Source organism: Oncorhynchus masou, chromosome 6, assembly GCF_036934945.1.
Source record: "Oncorhynchus masou masou isolate Uvic2021 chromosome 6, UVic_Omas_1.1, whole genome shotgun sequence".
In the NCBI taxonomy this organism is placed as follows: Eukaryota; Metazoa; Chordata; class Actinopteri; order Salmoniformes; family Salmonidae; genus Oncorhynchus; species Oncorhynchus masou.
In genome coordinates this window covers 24,071,140-24,095,405 of record NC_088217.1, presented here as the reverse complement: position 1 = coordinate 24,095,405, position 24,266 = coordinate 24,071,140, and the positions used below count along the sequence as shown (strand labels likewise).

Below are 24,266 nucleotides of genomic sequence, written 5' to 3'. Positions count from 1 at the left end.
ACAGACGATGCAATCTCAACCACACTGCACACTGCCCTAACCCATCTGGACAAGAGGAATACCTATGTGAGAGTGCTGTTCATCGATTACAGCTCGGCATTCAACACCATAGTACCCTCCAAGCTCGTCATCAAGCTCGAGACCCTGGGTCTCGACCCCACCCTGTGCAACTGGGTACTGGACTTCCTGACTGGCCGCCCCCAGGTGGTGAGGGTATGTTAACAACATCTCCTCCCCGCTGATCCTCAACACTGGGGCCCCACAAGGGTGCGTTCTGAGCCCTCTCCTGTACTCCCTGTTCACCCACGACTGCGTGGCCACGCACGCCTCCAACTCAATCATCAAGTTTGTGGACGACACAACAGTGGTAGGCTTGATTACCAACAACGACGAGACGGCCTACAGGGAGGAGGTGAGGGCCCTCGGAGTGTGGTGTCAGGAAAATAACCTCACACTCAACGTCAACAAAACTAAGGAGATGATTGTGGACTTCAAGAAACAGCAGAGGGAACACCCCCCTATCCACATCGATGGAACAGTAGTGGAGAGGGTAGCAATTTTTAAGTTCCTCGGCATACACATCACAGACAAACTGAATTGGTCCACTCACACAGACAGCATCGTGAAGAAGGCGCAGCAGCGCCTCTTCAACCTCAGGAGGCTGAAGAAATTTGGCTTGTCACCAAAAGCACTCACAAACTTCTACAGATGCACAATCAAGAGCAATCCTCTTGCTGTTCTCCGTCTACTCCACTACAAGATGGAGAAGACTTCCTTGGCAGGCAAGTTCCAGTTAGCACAGGCCATTCGGATAGGGACAGATGACAAGGCGGTGACACATCCATCAGGCCTGAGCAGCGTCCAGCGACAGGAGTTGAGAAAGTTCCAAGGATAGCCACCTCATTCCTGTAATCCCTGGCAAGCAAACAATTGCATTGGAACTCTGGATTGTCAATATTGTCACAGACAAGAGCTTTTACAGCACTGGAAAAGTTGGTTAGCTATTCCAGGCGAATCATGCTCCATTGAAACCTTCCTAGCTACATAGCTAGCTATCTGGCTAGTCGGTAGCAAGTGTTAACACAAACACTTATGAACAAAATAAAATAAATCAACAAAAAAATTGGAAACAACAAGCCGAAAAAACAGGTCGAGGCTCAGGAGGTTTCAAAGTTTGTGAAAGGAGTGCATAAAGGAAGGAGTGCATGGAGGAAGGAGTGCATGGAGGAAGGAGTGCATGGAGGAAGGAGTGCATGGAGGAAGGAGTGCATGGAGGAAGGAGTGCATGGAGGAAGGAGTGCATGGAGGAAGGAGTGCATGGAGGAAGGAGTGCATGGAGGAAGGAGTGCATGGAGAATGGAGTGCATGGAGAATGGAGTGCATGGAGAATGGAGTGCATGGAGAATGGAGTGCATGGAGAATGGAGTGCATGGAGAATGGAGTGCATGGAGAATGGAGTGCATGGAGAATGGAGTGCATGGAGAATGGAGTGCATGGAGAATGGAGTGCATGGAGAATGGAGCGCACGGAGGAAGGAGCGCATGGAGCATGGAGTGCATGGAGAAAGGAGTGCATGGAGGAAATTACGTTGTGGGGAGGTCATGGAGAATGGAGGTCATGGAGAATGGAGTGCATGGAGAATGGAGTGCATGGAGAATGGAGTGCATGGAGAATGGAGTGCATGGAGAATGGAGTGCATGGAGAATGGAGTGCATGGAGAATGGAGTGCATGGAGAATGGAGTGCATGGAGAATGGAGTGCATGGAGAAAGGAGCGCACGGAGGAAGGAGCGCATGGAGCATGGAGTGCATGGAGAAAGGAGTGCATGGAGGAAATTACGTTGTGGGGAGGTCATAGAGCAGTGCCCTTATGATGCTGGGACAATCTCAATTTGTCACTGTGACTGGTCAAAGATTTCACGTTCAACTGAGGGTTTCTAGTTGAAGAGTTGAGCAGTACTTTGAGATCATAAAACACATTTCATCTTCAAAGTGCCATGACTGTCATAATGACCATATGGATATTCATCAGTAGAATAGCTGGGCCTCGAGGAGTACCAATAGCCACCAGTCTAATAATTCAATTGAACTAGAAAAGCCTGGCCTCGTTGGACCCCCCTTCGTGCCGATGTCATTTGGATGTGTTTATGGAGGTCTTAGGTAACATTAGTATACGAAATGTAAATATTTCAAGGAACATAATTACATTATCATTAGTTTGATATAAGTAAAACCCTAAACTGAATGTACAATGTTAAATAAATGTTGTTTATGGAGTGCCTTTATTACAAATATGAAAACAAAGCATTGGAAAACAATAAAATCTTATTTTTATAATGACAAAACCAATACAAATACCTATGAAGAAAATATCAGTATAGGCACCAAGTGTGCTTGTGAATGGTGAAAATCAACACAAAGCAATAATAGCATTTATAATGAATATATGTGTCGATATAACAACGGTCAATAATAATCTATTGTCAGTTATTGGACACATTATTTGTGGCCTCGCTCGTGCTTTTATGGTGTTTTTAAGTTTTCAAGCAACAGTTTGATCTCATTTAGTTTTTATTCCGTCACCATAACTCTGTCACTTTCACTTGATTGCATCACTTTACATTTTAGTCATTTAGCAGACACTCTTATACAGAGTGACTTACATTTAGTGCATCCATCTTGGTAGGACAACCACATATCACAGGCATAGATAGTACATTTTTCCTCAATAACATAGCTGTAAGTAGAGTCAGAGCTATAAGCTGTAAGTAGAGGGGGGGGGGGTCGAAATTAGGAGAAGGATTATTTAAGATACTGTTTGAAGAGGTAGGGTTTCAGATGTTTTCAGAAGATGGGCAGGGACTCTGCCGTCCTAGCTTCAGAGGGGAAGCTGGTTCCACCATTGGGATGCCAGGACAGAGAAGAGCTTGGACTGGGCTGAGCGGGAGCTTCCCTCCCATAGGGCCAAGAGACCTGATGTGGCTCGGGTTGGGGGTAGGGTTTGACCATACCCTGAAGTTATGGAGGAGTGGGGTAACACTAGAGAACTTGGGAAGGTTGAAAACCAGGCGGGTGCATTCTGGATAAGTTGCAGGGGTTTGATGGAACAAGCAGGGAGCAAAGCCAACAACGATTTGCAGTAGTCCAGCCGGGACTACTGGATTAGGACCTGTGCCTCTTCCTGTGTGTGGTAGGGTCGTACTCTACGGATGTTGTAGAGCATGAACCTGCAGGAGCGAGTCACTACTTTGCTGTTTTCAGAGAACGACATGGTGTTGTCCAGGGTCACGCCAAGGTTCTTTGCGCTCTAGGAGGGTGACACTGTGGAGTTGTCAACCGTGATGGAGAGGTCTTTGAGCGGGCAGGCCTTCCCAGGGAGGAAGAGCAGTTCTGTCTTGTCAAGGTTGAGCTTGAGGTGGTGAAAGAGGTCGAGGCGTAGGGTAGTTCTGTGTGACAGACTCGTGGACTCAATAGGCTGAGTGAATCAGTAGCGGATGATGTCAACCTTTTTTAATGTGGTTGACAAAGTCGTCCGCAGAGAAGGAGGAGGAAGGGGGAGGGGTGGATAATTAAGGAGGGAGGAGAAGGTGGAAAACAGTTTCCTGCAGTTAGAGGCACAAGCTTGAAATTTAGAGTGGTAGAAAGTGGCTTTAGCAGCGGATACAGAGGAAGAGAAGATAGAGAGGAGGGAGTGAAAGGATGATAGGTCCTCAAGAAGTGTTGTTTTCCTTCATTTCACTCAGGTGCCCGCAGCCCTGTTCTGTAAGCTCGTAATGAGTCATTCAGCCACGGAGAAGGAGAGGAGGGCTTAGCTGGCCGGGAGGAAAGGGCAGAGAGTAGGGTCGAAGAGGCAGAATCATGAGAAGGATTTAGCGGAAGGGAGAGATGATAGGATAGAAGAGGAGAAAGTAGTGGGAGAGAGAGTGAAGATTGCGATGGTGCATGACCATCTGGCTAGGGGCTGAGGTTGGAGGAAAAGGAGACATAAAAGGAAACAAAGTAGTGGTCAGATACTTGGAGGGGGGTCGCAGTGAGATAAGTAGGCGAGCAGCCTCTAGTAGTGATGAGGTCAAGCGTTTTGCCTGCCTTGTGAGTTGGAGGGGATTGGGAAAGAGTGAGGTCAAAAAAAGGCAAGGAGGGGAAAGAGTTGGAAAGAAGTGAATCAAAGGCAAACATCAGGAGGTTGAAGTCGCCAAGTACGAAGGGCGGTGAGCCATCATCAGGAAATTAACTCATAAAGGTGTCAAGCTCATTGAGGAACTCTCCAAGAGCACTTGGTAGGCTATAGATGACAGTAATGTTAACCTTGGGTGGACAAGTGGCAGTGACAGCATGTAATTCAAATGAGGAGATGGACAGTTGGGAGAAAAGAGAAAATCTCCACTTAGGAGAAATGAGTAGTCCTGTGCCACTACTGCGATGAACAGATGCTCTCGGACTATGAGAGACAACATAGTCAGAAGAAGAAAGAGCAACTGGAGTACCAGTGTTCTCTGGGGTGATCCATGTCTCCGTCCGGGGCAAAAAGGGGCAGCATAGGCTGGGATGAACTCAGCATTCGTGACCGCAGATCGGCAGTTCCAAACGCTGCCAGAGACCCAGAATTCCACATGAGTTGTGCGCACAGGGTGCACTAAATTAGAAGGGTTGCAGCCAAGGGGTCGGGAGCGTCTGTGAAACATATAGGGAGAGGTGTGAACTGGTATAGAAGACACACACATAGTTGACAAAGCTACGAAAGAGCAAAATAACTAGTTAAGATACTCAAGTGAGAGAGTGGTGAGCCTTCCTCTCTTTCCTTCCTTGAACAACTCGCCAGAACAACTCCGCCGAACGGTCTATGTTTTGGCCACAGTCTTTGTTTTGGCCACGGTCTTTGTTTTGGCCACAGTCTTTGTTTTGGCCACGATCTTTGTTTTGGCCACGATCTTTGTTTTGGCCACGATCTTTGTTTTGGCCACGGTCTTTGTTTTGGCCACGGTCTTTGTTTTGGCCACAGTCTTTGTTTTGGCCACAGTCTGTGTTTTGGCCACGGTCTTTGTTTTGGCCAAGGTCTTTGTTTTGGCCACGATCTTTGTTTTGCGACAGAACTGCCACTGACACGACCGCCACTTACAGCTGCCACTGAGAAACCAGGGGAGACTGAAGAACTAGCAATCATTGCTGATTGCCTAGCAGAGGTGGAGAGCACACATCCCTGTACTAATTGCTGATTGCCTAGGAGAGGTGAAATCACCCCCCCCCAAATACAGCCACTGATTACCAAAAACAAGTCACAAATCGCCCTGCCCCTTGATCGTGATTGATGTGTCAATAACTATCTGCAAATTATGAGCAGTCAGCAGTTCACACACCAAGTAGGCTACTGGGAAAACAGACAGCACTTAGCTAGCACTCCTGGAGATAAACAGGCAGCACTTAGCTAGCACTCCTGGAGATAAACAGGCAGCACTTAGCTAGCACTCCTGGAGATAAACAGGCAGCACTTAGCTAGCACTCCTGGAGATAAACAGGCAGCACTTAGCTAGCACTCCTGGAGATAAACAGGCAGCACTTAGCTAGCACTCCTGGAGATAAACAGGCAGCACTTAGCTAGCACTCCTGGAGATAAACAGGCAGCACTTAGCTAGCACTCCTGGAGATAAACAGGCAGCACTTAGCTAGCACTCCTGGAGATAAACAGGCAGCACTTAGCTAGCACTCCTGGAGATAAACAGGCAGCACTTAGCTAGCACTCCTGGAGATAAACAGGCAGCACTTAGCTAGCACTCCTGGAGATAAACAGGCAGCACTTAGCTAGCACTCCTGGAGATATCAGGAGTCCTCTAGCTATGGAATTAATCACTTCCCACAACAATTTGCTTGCAGCTGAAACTGGTGTCATGGGTTCTGTTCTGAGGGCAGTTTCTCCTCCCTGTGGGCTGTGCACAATTTGGCTTGCGCAACGGCTCACGTGGAATCTTTGCTGCTGCCTTGGCCCTTATATACAGTGCATTGGGAAAGTATTCAGACCCTTTGACTTTTTCTACATTTTGTTACATTACAGTCAGATTCTAAAATGGATTCAGTGGACTGATATAGGGTACACCGTTTTGAGATTATAATTACAATAGATGAATACAATAGAATAGCCCACCCTGCACTTCATTCACAATTGGTGGTTACATAATTATGCATTGTTTGCTTCCTCTTGCTCAACTCACCCAGTCTCCCCCATCATACTATATTTAATGTATTTAATGCGTTGTTATATGTGGGAAATTAGTTTCGGTATAGTCTATGTTCAGTTTCGAGGCAATTATCAGGGTGATTATCAACTGGGCACAACACCTTCAACTATTGAGAGAAGGAGCGGAGTAGGCCAATCTGTTGGGAGAAGGAGCGGAGTAGGCCAATCTGTTGGGAGAAGGAGCGGAGTAGGCCAATCTGTTGGGAGAAGGAGCGGAGTAGGCCAATCTGTTGGGAGAAGGAGCGGAGTAGGCCAATCTGTTGGGAGAAGGAGCGGAGTAGGCCAATCTGTTGGGAGAAGGAGCGGAGTAGGCCAATCTGTTGGGAGAAGGAGCGGAGTAGACCAATCTGTTGGGAGAAGGCCAATCTGTTGGGAGAAGTAGGCCAATCTGTTGGGAGAAGGAGCGGGTAGGCCAATCTGTTGGGAGAAGGAGCGGAGTAGGCCAATCTGTTGGGAGAAGGAGCGGAGTAGGCCAATCTGTTGGGAGAAGGAGCGGAGTAGGCCAATCTGTTGGGAGAAGGAGCGGAGTAGGCCAATCTGTTGGGAGAAGGAGCGGAGTAGGCCAATCTGTTGGGAGAAGGAGCGGAGTAGGCCAATCTGTTGGGAGAAGGAGCAGCAGCGAAAGACATTCATAAAATGACATGCCATCCTAAAACTGGTTATAACTCCAGTTCTGTTTGTGATATTAACATTCTAACAACAGCATTGTGTTATATAGACTTATTTAGAAAAAGTCAAGAATGAGGGGGATATGACCTTATAACTGGAGAGTAATTAAACATTTTAAATGTGTTGTTAGTTATTATGATGCTGTCTGTCTTTCTAGTGTTAATATACAGAATCACTAAGAAATCCAATCATATTTTGTTTAGTGAACGATGGCAGGGTAGCCTAGTGGTTAGAGCGTTGGACTAGTAACCGGAACGTTGCGAGTTCAAACCCCCGAGCTGACAAGGTACAAATTTGTAGTTCTGCCCCTGACCAGGCAGTTAACCCACTGTTCCTTGCCTGGTAAAATAAAAAACATGATACAAGACAATGTACTTCAAAAGAACAGAATAGTGTGTTTTGAGTTGTATTTATCTGTGCTTAGTAGCCAAGGCTATGGCTGTGTCATGCCAATGAAATTAAGGTGTTAATTTAGCAGATATAACAGGCCCTGCACCTACCACAGTCCACATATATTTCACAGTAAGAATATTATGGGATATAACAGAAGAACATAGAAAGGATATTTATCCCAAATGTCTATTGCTGATTGTTACCAGTAACCTACTCACATGAGGAACGTGCAGGGAGCCACTGTTGTTCTAGGAGAAAGTTACATTTTGAAACAGAGACCATCCCTGCAATTTGTGGAGTTGTCATTAGAAACCTTAGAATCTGCACTTTCTGATAGGGTATAGCAATCACATGTCTGGCCTGCATGGACCTTTGTCAGATGATATGGAAGAAGTACTATTTGATCTCCTTTCCCTTCTTTGTCAATGCACACTGCGCTGGTCATCTGTCACTATTTGACAATTGATAATATTGTCACCCATCAGACTACTTTTGTCCACATATATTATTATTGTTATTATTTTATGTGTGAAAATAGTTCCAATGTAGTTTTAGTTGTCATTTGGACAGGCCAGCTAGGCAGGCAACTGTTACAGTCAGAAAATACACTATTGTATTATTTGAGTAGTTCAAGTTGAAGTTTTATTAGTTGTACTGATATGTACGGGATAGACATTGTATACATCGTCTAAGGAAATGCTTATTTGCAGATTCCATCTTGACAATGCAACAATAATAAAAGATAAGAATAGGAACATAAAGTAAATGGCTCAGTATAATATATATATATTTTTTTGCATAAGTATAATACAGGAAGGCACACTTTATTGTACAATATTTACATGTATTTGGGGATGGGGGCAGTGTATAAACTGATCAGTATAATAAGTGTTTTGTAGCAGCAGTTGTGAGGTGTGGGTGTGTCCATGAGTTTCTGAGTGTCTGTGTGCATAAGTGAGTACATGTGTGCTAAGGTGCAGAGAATCAGAGCAGGTGGACAGTGCAGTTCAAGCATTCAGCACTCTGATAGCTTGTAAATATAAAGTGTTTCTGGGCCTGTTAGTATCAGACCTCATGCCTCGATACCGTCTGCCTGACGTTAAAGGAGAGAACAGCTTGTGGCTGTCGTGTGTGTGGTCCTTGATTATGCTGCGTGCCTCTTCCTCGGGTACTGTTTCGAGTAGATCTCCTGGATGGGTGGGAACACGATCCTTAGTGATGTACTGGGCTGTCTTCAACACCCTCTGAAGGGCCTTGAGGTCGTGGACGGAGTTGCTCCGTACCAGGCTGTGATGCAACCAGTCAGGATGCGCTCGATGGTGCAGTGGTAGTATTTGGAGAGGACTCTGGGAGGCAGGCCACATTTCTTCAGCCACCTTAGTATTTGCAGTCTATGCGCTTTTGGATCATTCAATACATTTTCTGACTGATTACAATTTACATTTGGTGTCTTGGGGTTTCTTATGACCTATTTTAACATAATAAAGGCATTAATTTAGCAATTTATAGTTTATTTTGGAATATTTACACAATTGAAATATCAACAGCATGACCGTCATGGCCATTGTAGTAGTTATGGAATTTCGGCGCTCCAAGTATGAACTGAGATATCTGTGAATTAGCATGTCATCAGGGACTTTTTAGGCCAATGATGACAGCAAAGAAGAAGGCTGTTATTTGTCCCACTCCCAGAGTCCCCTGGCTTCCAAAAGGCATCAGTAGAAAAATACTTTAATTTAGGAGTAAATTAAACAGGATGTTCTGGTATGCACACAAGTTAAGTCAAGTTGAATATATATCAAGTGCATTTTACATTGGTCTCAGTCATAACGGTTCTCAACAAAACCAGAATGGACAGAGGCACATTCTCAGAGAAAAGGACAGTCACAGATTGACGTAAGACACTTTCCAGATAACTAATGAAGTTATCCCTCCCCTTACTGACTATCTCTTATCTGCTTTCCCTCCCCTCTTATCTTCTACCCTTATCTTCATGTTATCCTCTTTCTCTCCTCCCCACTCATCTATCTATCTATCTATCTATCTATCTATCTATCTATCTATCTATCTATCTATCTATCTATCTATCTATCTATCTATCTATCTATCTATCTGATGAAAGCAGATGATGGCAGAATTGTTATGCTTTTGATTGACAAAAAAATAAAACATCAGCTTTTAATTGTGAGTGAGAGTCGCGCTTGTTTCTCAACTAATATTCCCTATGCTCATTTGTATTCACTTTCCCATCTCTCCCCAGTGGCTGTGCTGCTGAAGGATGACTACTTTGTACGGGGGGCAGGACTGCCTGGACGCTTCAAGGCAGAGAAAATTGAGTTCCATTGGGGTCAGAGTAACGGATCAGCAGGGTCAGAACACAGCATCAACGACAGGAAGTTCCCTGTGGAGGTAAGATTAGTTGGCCACAGAGGACAGGGGGTGTAGGGGTTAGATCATATGGACACAGATGATAGGGGGCTGTAGGGGTTAGATCATATGGACACAGAGGATAGGGGGTGTAGGGGTTAAATCATATGGACACAGAGGATAGGGGGCTGTAGGGTTTAAATCATATCGATACAGAGGATAATGGGCTGTAGGGGTTAGATCATATGGACACAGAGGATGTGGCTGTAGGGGTTATATCATATGGACACAGAGGATAGGGGGTGTAGGGGTTAAATCATATGGACACAGAGGATAGGGGGCTGTATAGGTTAGATCATATGGACACAGAGGATAGGGGGTGTAGGGGTTAGATCATATGGACACAGAGGATAGGGGTGTAGGGGTTAGATCATATGGACACAGAGGATAGGGGGTGTAGGGGTTAGATCATATGGACACAGAGGATGTGGCTGTAGGGGTTATATCATATGGACACAGAGGATAGGGGGCTGTAGGGTTTAAATCATATCGATACAGAGGATAATGGGCTGTAGGGGTTAAATCATATGGACACAGAGGATAGGGGGTGTAAGGGTTAGATCATATGGACACAGTGAATAGGGGGCTGTAGGGGTTAGATCATATGGACACAGAGGATAGGGGGTGTAGGGGTTAAATCATATGGACACAGAGGATAGGGGGCTGTATAGGTTAGATCATATGGACACAGAGGATAGGGGGTGTAGGGGTTAGATCATATGGACACAGAGGATATGGGCTGTAGGGGTTAGATCATATGGCCACATAGGATGGTGGGTGTAGGGGTTAGATCATATGGCCACAGAGGATAGGGGGCTGTATAGGTTAGATCATATGGACACAGAGGATAGGGGCTGTAGGGGTTAGATCATATGGCCACAGAGGATGGGGGGTGTAGGGGTTAGATCATATGGCCACAGAGGATAGGGGGCTGTAAGGGTTAGATCATATGGACACAGAGGATAGGGGGCTGTAAGGGTTAGATCATATGGCCACAGAGGATAGGGGGCTGTAAGGGTTAGATCATATGGACACAGAGGATAGGGGGCTGTAGGGGTTAGATCATATGGTCACAGAGGATAGGGGGTGTAGAGGTTAAATCATATGGACACAGAGGATAGGGGGCTGTAAGGGTTAGATCATATGGACACAGAGGATAGGGGGTGTAGGGGTTAGATCACATGGCCACAGAGGGGCGAGACTGAGGGTGTTTCTGGTTGAGACTGATACACTGATCCCAAAAGAGAAGGATGTGTCAGTGCAGGCTGTGAAACTAGAGTACAGGAGGTTACTGCAACTCAACGGGGTGAGTATTACCATGTCGGCCTCACGCTGAGTGGATGAACGTAATTGTCTTATTTGAGAGATGTGCAAAACGAGAGTGACAGAAAGACTGTGACCAATACGGAGAAAGCGAGAGAGAGACACACATTGATTGCCTATTGTGGCTGTCTTTTGCGATGCAGATACATTCTCACCCTGATGGCAGATTAATCATTCAGACTGAGTCAGGAGTCAGAAGTGGAGAGACACTTTCAGCATGTCAACACAGTGAACTTTCCAGCACCTAAAGCACTTAACTTTGCGCTACCATTATGTCTGTTGAATCAGCTACCTGTTTTTGAATCCTTTGCATACAAGTGAAATAGAAGGGGAGAGCTCTCCATGTGCTGCTTTTCTCTCCCATGTCTCATAGACCTGGGAATTCTTTCTTTCTAGCCTAGCACTGTTCTTATAAAGCCTTCCCTCTGGCAGTCAGGGCCCATATTCATTAAGCTTCTCACATAAAACCTTCCTTCCTTGTCTGTCTTTGTAGCGCTAGCTCTTTTCTTAGAGAGCTTTTCTTCCCTACAGGTTTCTGATTCTGAATGCTTGTATAATTACGATCACCATTTTGTCTCCTCACATCTTTCTGTGACCAATGAACCGTTAAAGGGCACTGGATGGATGGATGATATGCAGCCATTCTAATTGAAAGCAGTGCTCAGTATGGCTCAGTTGATAGCGCATGGCACTTGCAATACCAGGGCTGTGGGTTTGATTCCCACATGGGGCCAGTATGAACAAAGCATGAAAATGCACACTCAGGTCTCACTCAAGTTTATTTTCTCAATAACACATAGTTTTCATTGATTTTTGTCTTTCTATTATCGTGTTACCTTTTTTTATTTCTTCAATCGCTTCTTCATTCAAATCATTTTGATTTTGAAGTCGGTCTGGATAAGAGTGTGTTCTAAATGACTAAACTCTAAATGTATTAGCTGTTGTACATATGGCTGCATTTGATAGTGCTGCCGTTACCTGTCGGTGGTGGTAATTACGGATGTGTAATTCACTTTGATGAAAGGTTTGTCTGGTTAGTGGGTAGTTAAGGGGGAGGAAGGAAAGGCAGCAGGAGAAGAGAAGGTAAAGGGATTTATTGCTATTCATTTCTGTTCAAATATTTGACTGGTTACAGGATCCTAGACGTTTGACGCTAGTTCCTATTTCACAGTATGGTCGTTTTCAAGCAAGGGGGAAGGCCGATGACATCACGACTTCCCGTCAAACTCTACTTCTTGCAGTTTGCAGTTGTGTCAAAAAAACACTATTTTGCTCAAAACATATTTTTGTTACCCTTTAGTGTGTGCACTTTACTGTATTTCTACTGGGTGAGGCTAAGGCTTTAAGAGGATGTGAGAGATGCTGAATGGGTGTAAACAAAGGAAAAGGCCAGTTTCTTCTACGTTTCTCCTAAGTGGGATAACACATTATCAAATGCAGCATAACTTTCCCGTGTTTCCTCCAACTACAATGATATACAAATTTGAAGCTCTGAAGCTGTACTTTTATAAAAAAAGTGTATTTTTATTTTTTGAACCTGGTCACATACAGTGCCATCTAAAAATCAAATCAAATCAAATCAAATTTTATTTGTCACATACACATGGTTAGCAGATGTTAATGCGAGTGTAGCGAAATGCTTGTGCTTCTAGTTCCGACAATGCAGTAATAACCAACAAGTAATCTAACTAGCAATTCCTAATCTACTGTCTTATACACAGTGTAAGGGGATAAAGAATATGTACATAAGGATATATGAGTGAGTGATGGTACAGAGCAGCATAGGCAAGATACAGTAGATGGTATCGAGTACAGTATATACATGTGAGATGAGTATGTAAACAAAGTGGCATAGTTAAAGTGGCTAGTGATACATGTATTACATAAGGATGCAGTCGATGATATAGAGTACAGTATATACGTATGCATATGAGATGAATAATGTAGGGTAAGTAACATTATATAAGGTAGCATTGTTTAAAGTGGCTAGTGATATATTTACAACATTTCCCATCAATTCCCATTATTGAAGTGGCTGGAGTTGAGTCAGTGTCAGTGTGTTGGCAGCAGCCACTCAATGTTAGTGGTGGCTGTTTAACAGTCTGATGGCCTTGAGATAGAAGCTGTTTTTCAGTCTCTCGGTCCCAGCTTTGATGCACCTGTACTGACCTCGCCTTCTGGATGATAGCGGGGTGAACAGGCAGTGGCTCGGGTGGGTGTTGTCCTTAATGATCTTTATGGCCTTCCTGTAACATCGGGTGGTGTAGGTGTCCTGGAGGGCAGGTAGTTTGCCCCCGATGATGCGTTGTGCAGACCTCACTACCCTCTGGAGAGCCTTACGGTTGAGGGCGGAGCAGTTGCCGTACCAGGCGGTGATGCAGCCCGCCAGGATGCTCTCGATTGTGCCTCTGTAGAAGTTTGTGAGTGCTTTTGGTGACAAGCCGAATTTCTTCAGCCTCCTGAGGTTGAAGAGGCGCTGCTGCGCCTTCTTCACGATGCTGTCTGTGTGAGTGGACCAATTCAGTTTGTCTGTGATGTGTATGCCGAGGAACTTAAAACTTGCTACTCTCTCCACTACTGTTCCATCGATGTGGATAGGGGGGTGTTCCCTCTGCTGTTTCCTGAAGTCCACAATCATCTCCTTAGTTTTGTTGACGTTGAGTGTGAGGTCATTTTCCTGACACCACACTCCGAGGGCCCTCACCTCCTCCCTGTAGGCCGTCTCGTCGTTGTTGGTAATCAAGCCTACCACTGTTGTGTCGTCCGCAAACTTGATGATTGAGTTGGAGGCGTGCGTGGCCACGCAGTCGTGGGTGAACAGGGAGTACAGGGGAGGGCTCAGAACACACCCTTGTGGGGCTCCAGTGTTGAGGATTTACACTCCTGGACTTTTCCCACATTTTGATGTTGCATCCTGCATTTAAAAGTGATTAAATTGAGATTTTTGGGGGGTCACTGGCCTACACAAATACCCCATAATATCAAAGTGGAATTATGTTTTTTGAAATGTTTACAAATGAATGAAAATGAAAAGCTTAAATGTCTTGAGTCAATAAGTAGTATACCCCAGGATAAGTATACCTCAGGATAAGAATAAACAGATTGGAGCTAAGCACAGGCAAAATCCTAGATGAAAATCTAGTTCAGTCTGCTATCCATCAGACTTTGGGAGAAGAATTCACCTTTCAACAGGACAATAACCTAAAACACAAGGGCAAATCTACACTGGAGTTGCTTACCAAGAAAACAGTGAATGTTTCTGAGTGGCCGAGTTACAGTTTTGACTTAAATCTACTTGAAAATATATGGCAAGACCTGAAAATGCTTGTCTAGCAATGATCAACAACCAATTTGACAGAGATTGAAGAATTTTTCAAATAATAATGGGAAAATGTTGCACAATCCAGGTGTGGAAAGCTCTTACAGATTTACCCAGAAATAATCTGTAATTGTTGACAATGGTGCTTCTACACTGAACAAAAATATAAACGCAACATGTAAAGTGTTGGTCCCATGTTTTATGAGCTGAAATAAAAGATGCCAGAAATGTTCCATATGCACAAAAAACATATTTCTCTCAAATTTTATGGACAAATTAGTTTACATTCCTGTTAGTGAGCATTTCTCCTTTACCAAGATTATCCATCCATCTGACAGGTATGGCATATCAAGAAGCTGATTAAACAGCATGATCATTACACAGGTGCACGTGCTGGGGACAATAAAAGGCCACTCTAAAATGTGCAGTTTTGTCACACGACACAATGCCACAGATGCCTCAAGTTTTGAGGGGCATGCAATTGGCATGCTGACTGCAGGAATGTCCACCAGAGCTGTTGCCAGGGAATTTCATGTTCATTTCACTACCATAAGTCACTTACAATGTTGTTCTAGAGAATTTGGCAGTACCAACTGGCCTCACAACCGCAGACCACGTGTATGGCGTTGTGTGGGAGAGTGGTTTGCTGATGTTGTGATCAGTGCCCCAGTGCCCCATGGTGTCGGTGGGGTTTGGGTATGGGCATACATACGCTACAGACAGCTAACAAAATCACATTTTATTGATGGCCTTAGGTTGCGCCATTCATCTGCCGCCATCAGCTCATGTTTCAGCATGATAATGCACGACCCCGTGTCGCAAGGATTTGTACACGATTCAAGACAATCCTTTCCCTGCAAATAAACAACATTTCTATAGAAAAAAAGTGTTTTTTGCAAGCAGAAGGCATTTAGAATAAAATGGCAACATCCCGCCCTATAGGCGGTAAATCATTAGATTTGATTGAATTCCATCTTTGAGGACTGCAACCATTCAATGTATTTATACCTATTAAGCAATTGTCAACTTCCAGTCTGCTTATTTTGCTCACAGCTCACTGTCAATTGCCCACTATCACCCTATTTTTACATATTAGGCTATGGATTTCATGAAGAAAAATTATTTGTTTGAAAATGCAACTGGGGCAATCACACCTTCAAAATGATTTGGCATTCATCATTTATTTGAAAAACACAATTTCCTTCATCACGTGTTCTAATAAGGAAAGTTGGACAGAGAAATCTACTCCTGTCGAACGGATAAAATGTTGTCGATCTTTAGAACATTTTCCTGTATCTGCTGTTTCCATGACGCGTCCCAATGACAGGATCAATGGAAACCTGTCTGTAGTGTGTAGTATTTTTCATTTGAAATAGACATGACGTGTGCGTGCGTTTGTGTGTCAGTGTGTAAACATTTTGAGGAATAAGAGTTAAAAGGTAAAGAAACCTTCATAAAACCTGACATCCTTTAGGATTGTTACCAGTCACTCTTCTCTATGGCCGTGTCCCAATATGTGTATATAGTTTGGCTTACCCCTAACAAACTTTGATTTTCCATTCATAAGTCCACTGTATGATTTGCCAAACATCACTATCTATTTTCATATCATATGAATGTTCAGTCTTTCCCACAAACGGTATCTAAAAGGTTTGAGCCATTCACTGTTTGACAGTCAGTCAAATGGCATATTTGTCATTCAATGGAAAATGGTCATTTTCATCATACCATATCAGCCATATATATCAGCTAGTAGTCTTTCTTAGATTCACTTGAGAACAGAACTTCAGATAGTTAACTTCAATGTATGATTACTGTTTCCTTTCTCAGAAAAGGGGCTGCAATTTTTCCTGCGCACTTCTTGCTGCTTACTTGTCCTCCATTTTATCAAGTGGAGCCTCCCCAACACAATGTCACTAATAAGAAGAATGGCTTAGGGAGGGAATGGGTGGGTGATTCATCCCACTGTTGTGCCCCATTGGACACGGAACAAAGAAACAAAGAACCCAGATAAAATAAAGTCTAAACAAACCATGTGTTTTAATGTAGATGCTCTGAAGAGCCCTCGTGTGTGGGTGTGGGTGTGTGTCGGTGGGTGGGGATGAGTGTGTATGTGCTACATAGCTTCTGGCTTTGTATCTTGTAGCTTCACAATGCAAACACCTAGGGGACATAGTTGTGTATGAGGATTTAACTTCAAACTCACTCACCTCAAAGTCTTGACTTTATGCTCTCGCAGATCAGGGGGATAACTTTGTGAAGTGAGAGTATTTACAGACTGAGCTCATTCAGTGTCTCATTGCAATGATAAACGGATGGGAAATGGAAGTGTGCGTGCGTGCGTGTGTGCGTGTGTGTGTGTGTCTGTGTGTGTGTGTGTGTGTGTGTGTGTGTGAGACCGGTCTTCCTCTAGAAGTTGTCCTGTTTAGCATGGAACACTCAGCCCAGATAGGGCTGGCTGGGGTTCTGGCAGCTAAATCTAACCCTAAACCAGGACTGGCTGTATGAGGTTCTGGCAGCAGGGATTGAGGTCCTGTTTAGCATGGAACACTCGGCCCAGATAGGGCTGGCTGGCGTTCTGGCAGCATGGATTGAGATGCAGTAAGTGACACCATGGGGAAATTACCCCTGACCTCTGGCACACAGAAAGGAAGAGAGGAAGTGCAATAGCAGTGGAATAAAGAGGAGAAAACTGCCTGCGGAAGCCTCACACTCTGGATAAAGCACACACACACACACACACACAGACACACACACAGACACACACACACACAGACACACACACACACAGACACACACACACACAGACACACACACAGACACACACACACACAGACACACACACACAGACACACACACACACAGACACACACACAGACACACACACACACAGACACACACACAGACAGACAGACAAACACCCACAAACACACTGAAGTGAATTGAGTAGGAAAGCATTACTTTTTCAAAGGACTGTTACAAGATCCCAAGACTCCTTACACTCTCTATCAAGCACTCAAGATTGTCATCTGATGAATGTTCAGTCTTTCCCACAAATAAACGGTATCTAAAAGCTTAGAGCCATTCACTGTTTGACAGTCAGTCAAATGGCATATTTGTCATTCAATGGAAAATGGTAATTTTCATCATACATTTTTCATGTTTGAGAATTGATAGATTGAATTCAGTCTGTAATACGCAGTAAGAACAAGCCTGTTAACATACAAGCCTGTTAACCCTCGCAAGGCTGCCGGCCCAGATGGTATCTCTAGCCACGCCTTCAGAGCCCTCATGTGCCGACCAGCTAGCTGTTGTGGTCTCTGACATTTTCTCTCTCTAGCTCTGGCTGTTATTCCCACCATCATCCTGTGCCCAAGAAAGGGAAATTATCTGAACTGAATGACTACTGACCTGTAGCATTCACTTCCATCATCATGAAGTGCTTCAAGAGACCACATCACCTCATTTATCCCCGACACACTCAACCCTCTCCAATTCGCCTACCGCCCTGACAGATCCACGGACGATGCAATCGCCATTGCACTGCACACTGCCCTCACCCACCTGGCCTACAGGAATGCATACAGGATGTGAGGATGCTGTTTGACTACAACTTGGCCTTCAATACTATAGTGTCCTCTAAGATCTTCACAAAACTTAGCAAACCTGGAACTGAACTCCCTTTGCAACTGGGTTCTGGACTTCCTGACGGGCCGCCCCCAGGTGGTGAAGGTAGGTAACACTGAGGTGAAGAAGGCACGGCAGTGACTCTTCAACCTCAGGAAGCTGAAGAAACTCTGCCTTTTCCCTGAGGGCCCTTACAGTGTTCTACAGGAGCACCATCGATACCATACTGTCGGGCTGCATCACGGCCTGTATGGGAACTCCACCACCGCTGACTGCAAGGCTCTACAGAGTTTGGTACGCTCAGCCGAATGCATCATTGGGTGCTCACTGCCTGCCCTCCAGCACACCTAAAACAACAGGTGTCGCAGGAAGGCCAAGAAGATCCTCAAGGACCTCAGCCACCTGATCCACGGCCTGTTCCCCCCACTTCCATCACTTAGACACAGGCAGTATAAGAGTATCATGGTAAAAACGTATTTTGCCCGCTAGAAAAAAATTGAAGCAAATGACTTCAGAAATGGAGGAAGAAGAAGAAAATAAACTTTTCCATTGAGCCAAATCCACAATTCACCCCTCCAAAGAAAGCATGGCTCTGGGGCTTCTCCGAAATGCCACCAGATCCACGGTCAAATCCCTAACCGAAGCATCACATTTCAGTTTAGTCCGCACTTGGCAGACTATATATAAAACTCTCCCAGAGCCTCAGAATGGCCAGTTTACCCCAACGCACACAGCCCCAAAAAACCTTTAAAAGTTGCTCTATACATTAACAGTGACCTCCATCGTGGCCGAAACTACTCTTCCCATAGGCTTGTACTATCTACAGTATGACAGCCTCAGCAGTAATCTGCCTTAAGGTCTCATGTGGCTCAGTTGTTAAAACATGGTGCTTGCAATGACAGGGTTGTGGGTTTGATTCCCACAGGGGACCAGTATGAAGAAGTATGTAGAATGTACACTCACTCTGTAAGTCGCTCTGGATAAGAGCATCTGCTAACTGACTAAAATTTCAAAATGTAACAGCTGGCAGACATGTTTACATTTGGTTAGTTGTATCAGTGTTTAGATGGAAGACGTGAGCTAAATGCGCTATAGCTAGCAAATGTTAGCATGTAGGTAGCAAGCTAGCTCTTTCACTTACCCAGTTCACTTCCATTCTCACGATCTCTGCTGGTTCTGCTGGCTGTTTGAGATGCTTTGGAAGCCTTATTGATGGTAGAGAGGGCATCCGTTTTGAGAAGCAAATTTTCACTGAAACCCTCCTTCCATTGTTGATCGCTGTGGAAGTTCTCAGGGATAAAATCTGCCCCGTAGATTGATGAGTGAACGCCCAATGCGTGAAGCTGACCGTGGGGCGTTGTGGGATTTTTTCCAAAGTTAGAGCTTATTTGGAGAACCTCAAACCCAACTTTTAGAACAACATTATAACAATTGATTTAAGCGTTTGTATAGTAGCTGCAAGCATATCATCCAATTTAGTTAGTCATTTGGTATTGCCTGGCAGACAAGACAAGCAGCACAGTAATCCTCTAAGACCTTCAGATCACTCCTGTCTTGTTTACATATCCTGACAAACATGAACATGGTCCGCCCCTATGGTGATCACTGAGCTGCACTGAAACACACTGCCAAGTTGTGAGCCTGGCACTGGTGATCACTGAACCACATTGCCATATTGTGAGCCTGGCACTGGTGATCACTGAACCACATTGCCATATTGTGAGCATGGCCGTTACATAAAGACCAGTGGGCTGCACTGCCTGTGGCCCCTGGCTGATGTTGCCACGCTCTTTTTCAAAGCAGTGAAGTGGTGGGATCGATAATGGACCACCTGTTAGATCCCAGTCAGTGCAGTGATTGATGAAGGAGCTATTTCTCCCACAGGAGGCCATGGGGATATCTGTTATAATAATGTATTAATGTGTCACCTCCTGTTACATTCATTATACGAATATGAAATCTGATATGAAATGTGATATGCAAGGCACAGCAGAAGGGTGGATGAGTGTGTGCATGCTTTCATATGCTCGCAGCTACTATAATTGTTCTTGCGATGTGATTTCTGTCTGTGTGTTGGTCTTGGTGTGAGCCTGTGCTTTACTTTGTGCTCAAAGTGAACAACAAGGTCTCATTAACATTGCATATATTTCTGCCTCACAACCAACTTGATTTACAACCAAAGAGTCTTATACTTATAAATGATAAAAGCAGAATGTTGTTTTATGGCTGTTGGTTCTTTCCTTGGCCCCACAGACAGTTATAATACATGTCTGGACTATCATTAAATGTGAAGACTGTTATTTTATCAAATCAATTCTCTGTGTAATTATTATTGCGTGATTAAACTAATCGTGTAAACTTTAATTAACTAGGAAGTTGAGGCACCACGGGAAAATGTTTATAGAGTCTCTATTTCCCAAATCGACTCTTCAGATATTTTAATATCTTATCAGTTAGTCTTCTATTAATGTACCATTATTACCTCATCAGTTCTCATTACTGAACATCGCAAACCCTTGGATATCTGCACGAACCCTAGCCTAAATGATGAATCAGCGATATACAAATTGGCTTAATTATTTATTTACTAACTAGCTAATTAATCACAGAAATACAATAATCACAGAAACACACACAATAGTTCATACATTGAGTATTACATGATATAAAGAACAAGTCCCTAGTGGACGAAACCGATAGGATGGCTTGGTAGACAAAAGGAAAGGGGGTGTGGACCGCTCAAGAGCGGGAAACTCATAGTTGATAACTACACTCACCGAAAATTGCTAATACCTTATATGAAGACTGCTCATTCGAAAATGTACATATTTACGAGTGTATGTCTTGTTTCTCTCTGTGGTCGCCGGTCCGTCTGCTGGAGAGTCAATCGACAGAAAGTCTCTGGTTGTGTTCATAATGGATACGTCAGATGTTTTGGCGGATGTCGGTATTCTTGTCCTTGGCTTCGTACATTTCCGGCTGCGGACTGCAAGTTCAACGACCTAGGATTTCTTACTTCTGTAGTGAATTGATAGTCTCAGAGTTGAACCATTCCAGCCGTGTAGCCAATGCTCCACGCTGTATGGTCTAGTTCTTTGGTAGAGTTGTAGTGCCAACCATTTCAACATGTAGCTACCACTTCATATTTTCTGGTCTTAGAAATTCAACAATTTGCAACCTTAGCTTACACCATGGTTTGCATGATCTAGTGTGAATTGGGTCACGGGATTTTATACTTGGGTAGAAAAGGGCCGTCTCATCATGTTTGTGCCCACCTGGGCGTGGCTACTGACTGCATAAGTTAGCATAAAATAATCCATTCTCATTTGGAAGACTAAATCACATGGTTATCTTTTCAAAAGTATTCTTATACTTATTCATTAATCTTAAACAACCTTCAGATGTAAGCTGGGAACATTAAGAGATATAGTTATATGTGTTTCCAGTCCTTCATGAGATCTCCAAATGAAACAAAACTCGACATGCCTGTCCCTTAAGTGTCCATGGACCATTCCCACATTCTCAAAAAATATAAATATTGTTTAATTCTCCAATTTTGGGGATTAGTAGGTTTGGGAAGAATAATGCCTTTGTTCTCCATAGGCTCTCTCCCTCCATACTCCATGGCAGCAAAGAGAGGGAGTTTCTAGCAGGATTTTATGACCGTTGTAAAACCTGATGTGGGAAAGAGAGTGAGAGGGGGGGGGCACCATATACACCCCAAAAGGGCCACGTCATGACAGTAGCATGGGATCACAACAGATTATTAATTCATGGACAACATGGGGGCACAACATAGAATGTCATACAGACACAAGAGGAGTGATGAATATTGTTGCACTGCTTACTCTCAACGTTATCCCACCAATAACTTCACCTGACTTCAACTTGTCCCTGAGTCGGTGTCCTTTTATGCCCTTTATTGCTATATTTGTTGTGTTATACAGTGCATTTGGAAAGTATTCATACCCCTTCCCTTTTTCAAAATTGTATTATGTTACAGCATTATTCTAAAATGGATGAAATTAATGTTTTACTTTATCAATCTACACATAATACCCCAAAATGACAAAGCGAAAACAGGTTTGAAGAAAAAATAGAATACCTTATTTACATAAGTATTCAAACCCTTTGCTATGAGGCTCGAAATTGAGCTCAGGTTCATCTTGTTTCCATTGATCGTCCTTCAGATGTTTCTAGAACTTGATTGGAGAACTCCGCTGACTCGGTATCGTTATCGGTACCCCCTGTATATAGCCTCGCTATTGTTTATTTGTTTTGTTATTTTTTACTTTCGTTTATTTGGTAAATATTTTCTTAACTCTTCTTGAACTGCACTGTTGGTTAAGGGCTTGTAAGTAAGCATTTCACGGTAAGGTCTACACTTGTTGTATTCGGCACATGTGACAAATAAAGTTTGATTTGAGTCCATCTGTGGTAAATTCAATTCCTTGCATTTGATTTGGAAAGGCACACACCAGTCTATATAATTCCCACATGTCAGAGCAAAAACCAAGCCATGAGGTCGAAGGAATTGTCTGTAGAGCTCCGAGACAGGATTTTGTCGAGGCACTGGGGAGGGTACCAAAACATTTTGGCAACATGGAAGGTCCCCAAGAACACAGTGGCCTCCATCATTCTTAAACGGAAAAAGTTTGTAACCACCAAGACTCTTCCTAGATCGGGCTGCCGAGCCAAACTGAGCAATTGGGGGAGAAGGGCCTTGGTCAGAGAGGCGACCAAAAACCAGATGGTCACTCTGATAGAGATCCACGGTTCCTCTGTGGAGATGGGAGAACCTTCCAGGACAACCATCTCTACAGCACTCCACCAATCAGGCCTTTATGGTAGAGTGGCCAGGCGGAAGCCACTCCTCAGTAAAGGGCGCATGTGTAAATATTTGTATCAACATAAGATTCAACAACTGAGACATAAACCAAACAAGTTCCACAGACATGTGACTAACAGAAATTGAATAATGTGTCCCTGAACAAAGGGGGGGTCAAATCAAAAGAAACAGTCAGTGTCTGGTGTGGCCACCAGCTGCATTAGGTACTGCAGTGCATCTCCTCCTCATGGACTGCACCAGATTTGTCCAGTTATTGCTGTGAGATGTTACTCCAATCTTCTACCAAGGCACCTGCACCTTCTGGGGGGAATGGCCCTAGTTGTCACCCTCCGCTCCAAAAGGTCCCCGGTTTGAGATCCAGGCTCTTCGCTGGCCATGGCAAAACACTAACATTCCTGTCTTGCAGGAAATCATGCACAGAATGAGCAGTATGGCTGGTGGCATTGTCATGCTGGAGGGTCATGTCAGGATGAGCCTGCAGGAAGGGCACCACATGAGGGAGGAAGAAGGCTTCCCTGTAAAGCACAGCGTTGAAATTGCCTGCAATGACAACAAGCTCAGTCCAATGATGCTGTGACACACCGCTCCAGACCATGACGGACCCTCCACCTCCAAATTGATCCCGCTCCAGAGTACAGGCCTCTGTGTAACGCTCATTCCTTCGATGATAAACGACCATCACAAATCCGACCAGACACAACTGTGTCAGTGAAGAGCACTTTTTGCCAGTCCTGTCTGGTCCAGCGACAGTGGGTTTGTGCCCATGGCGACGTTTTCACAACCGGATGAAAAACGTGCCCAAAGTAAACTGCCTGTTACTCAGGCCCAGAAGCTAGAAAGAAAATTCAAACTACCACTGTTTTCAATGGCTGTCACTTTTATTATAAGCTTTTTTCTAAGGTGACATCTTCCACTAGATGTCGTCAGTCTTCAGAAAGAATTTTATGCTGTTTTTGGAAAAATTAGCCATAAATTGTAGTTTGTCTAGGTGGCTCCCATTTTGACTGTAGTGTTTCCAAGCGCGTGGAAGAGAGCACGTTCTTTGGTATTTTTCTCCGGTAAAGACAACAACGATTCTCCGTCTTAAAATGTATTGTTTATTTACGTATTAGGGTACCAAAGGTTTGATTATAAACGTTGTTTGACTTGTTTGGAAAAGGTTATTAGTAACGTTTGGGATTAATTTTGTATGCATTTTGATGGAGGGAAACTTAGTGGATTATTGACTGAAGCGCACCAGCTAAACTGAGTTTTTATGAAAAGGACATTATCGAACAAAAGGACCATTTGTGATATAACTGGGACCTTTTGGAGTGCCAACAGAAGAAGATCATCAAAGGTAAGGCATTTATTATATCTCTATTACTGACTTTCGTGGCGCACCTGCCTGGTTGAAATATGTTTTTCATGGTTTTGTAGCGGGGCGCTGTC

General features: G+C 44.1%; 1 protein-coding gene across 1 annotated transcript in view; it reads left to right on the top strand.

Moving 5' to 3' along the window:
• LOC135541706 (receptor-type tyrosine-protein phosphatase gamma-like) overlaps window positions 1-24,266 on the top strand; it is a 257,842-nt gene that overhangs the window by 141,837 nt on the left and 91,739 nt on the right. The window contains exon 4 of the mRNA XM_064968018.1: window positions 9,551-9,699. Coding sequence (XP_064824090.1) covers window positions 9,551-9,699 — 149 coding nt within the window. The remainder of the gene's footprint in view (window positions 1-9,550; window positions 9,700-24,266) is intronic.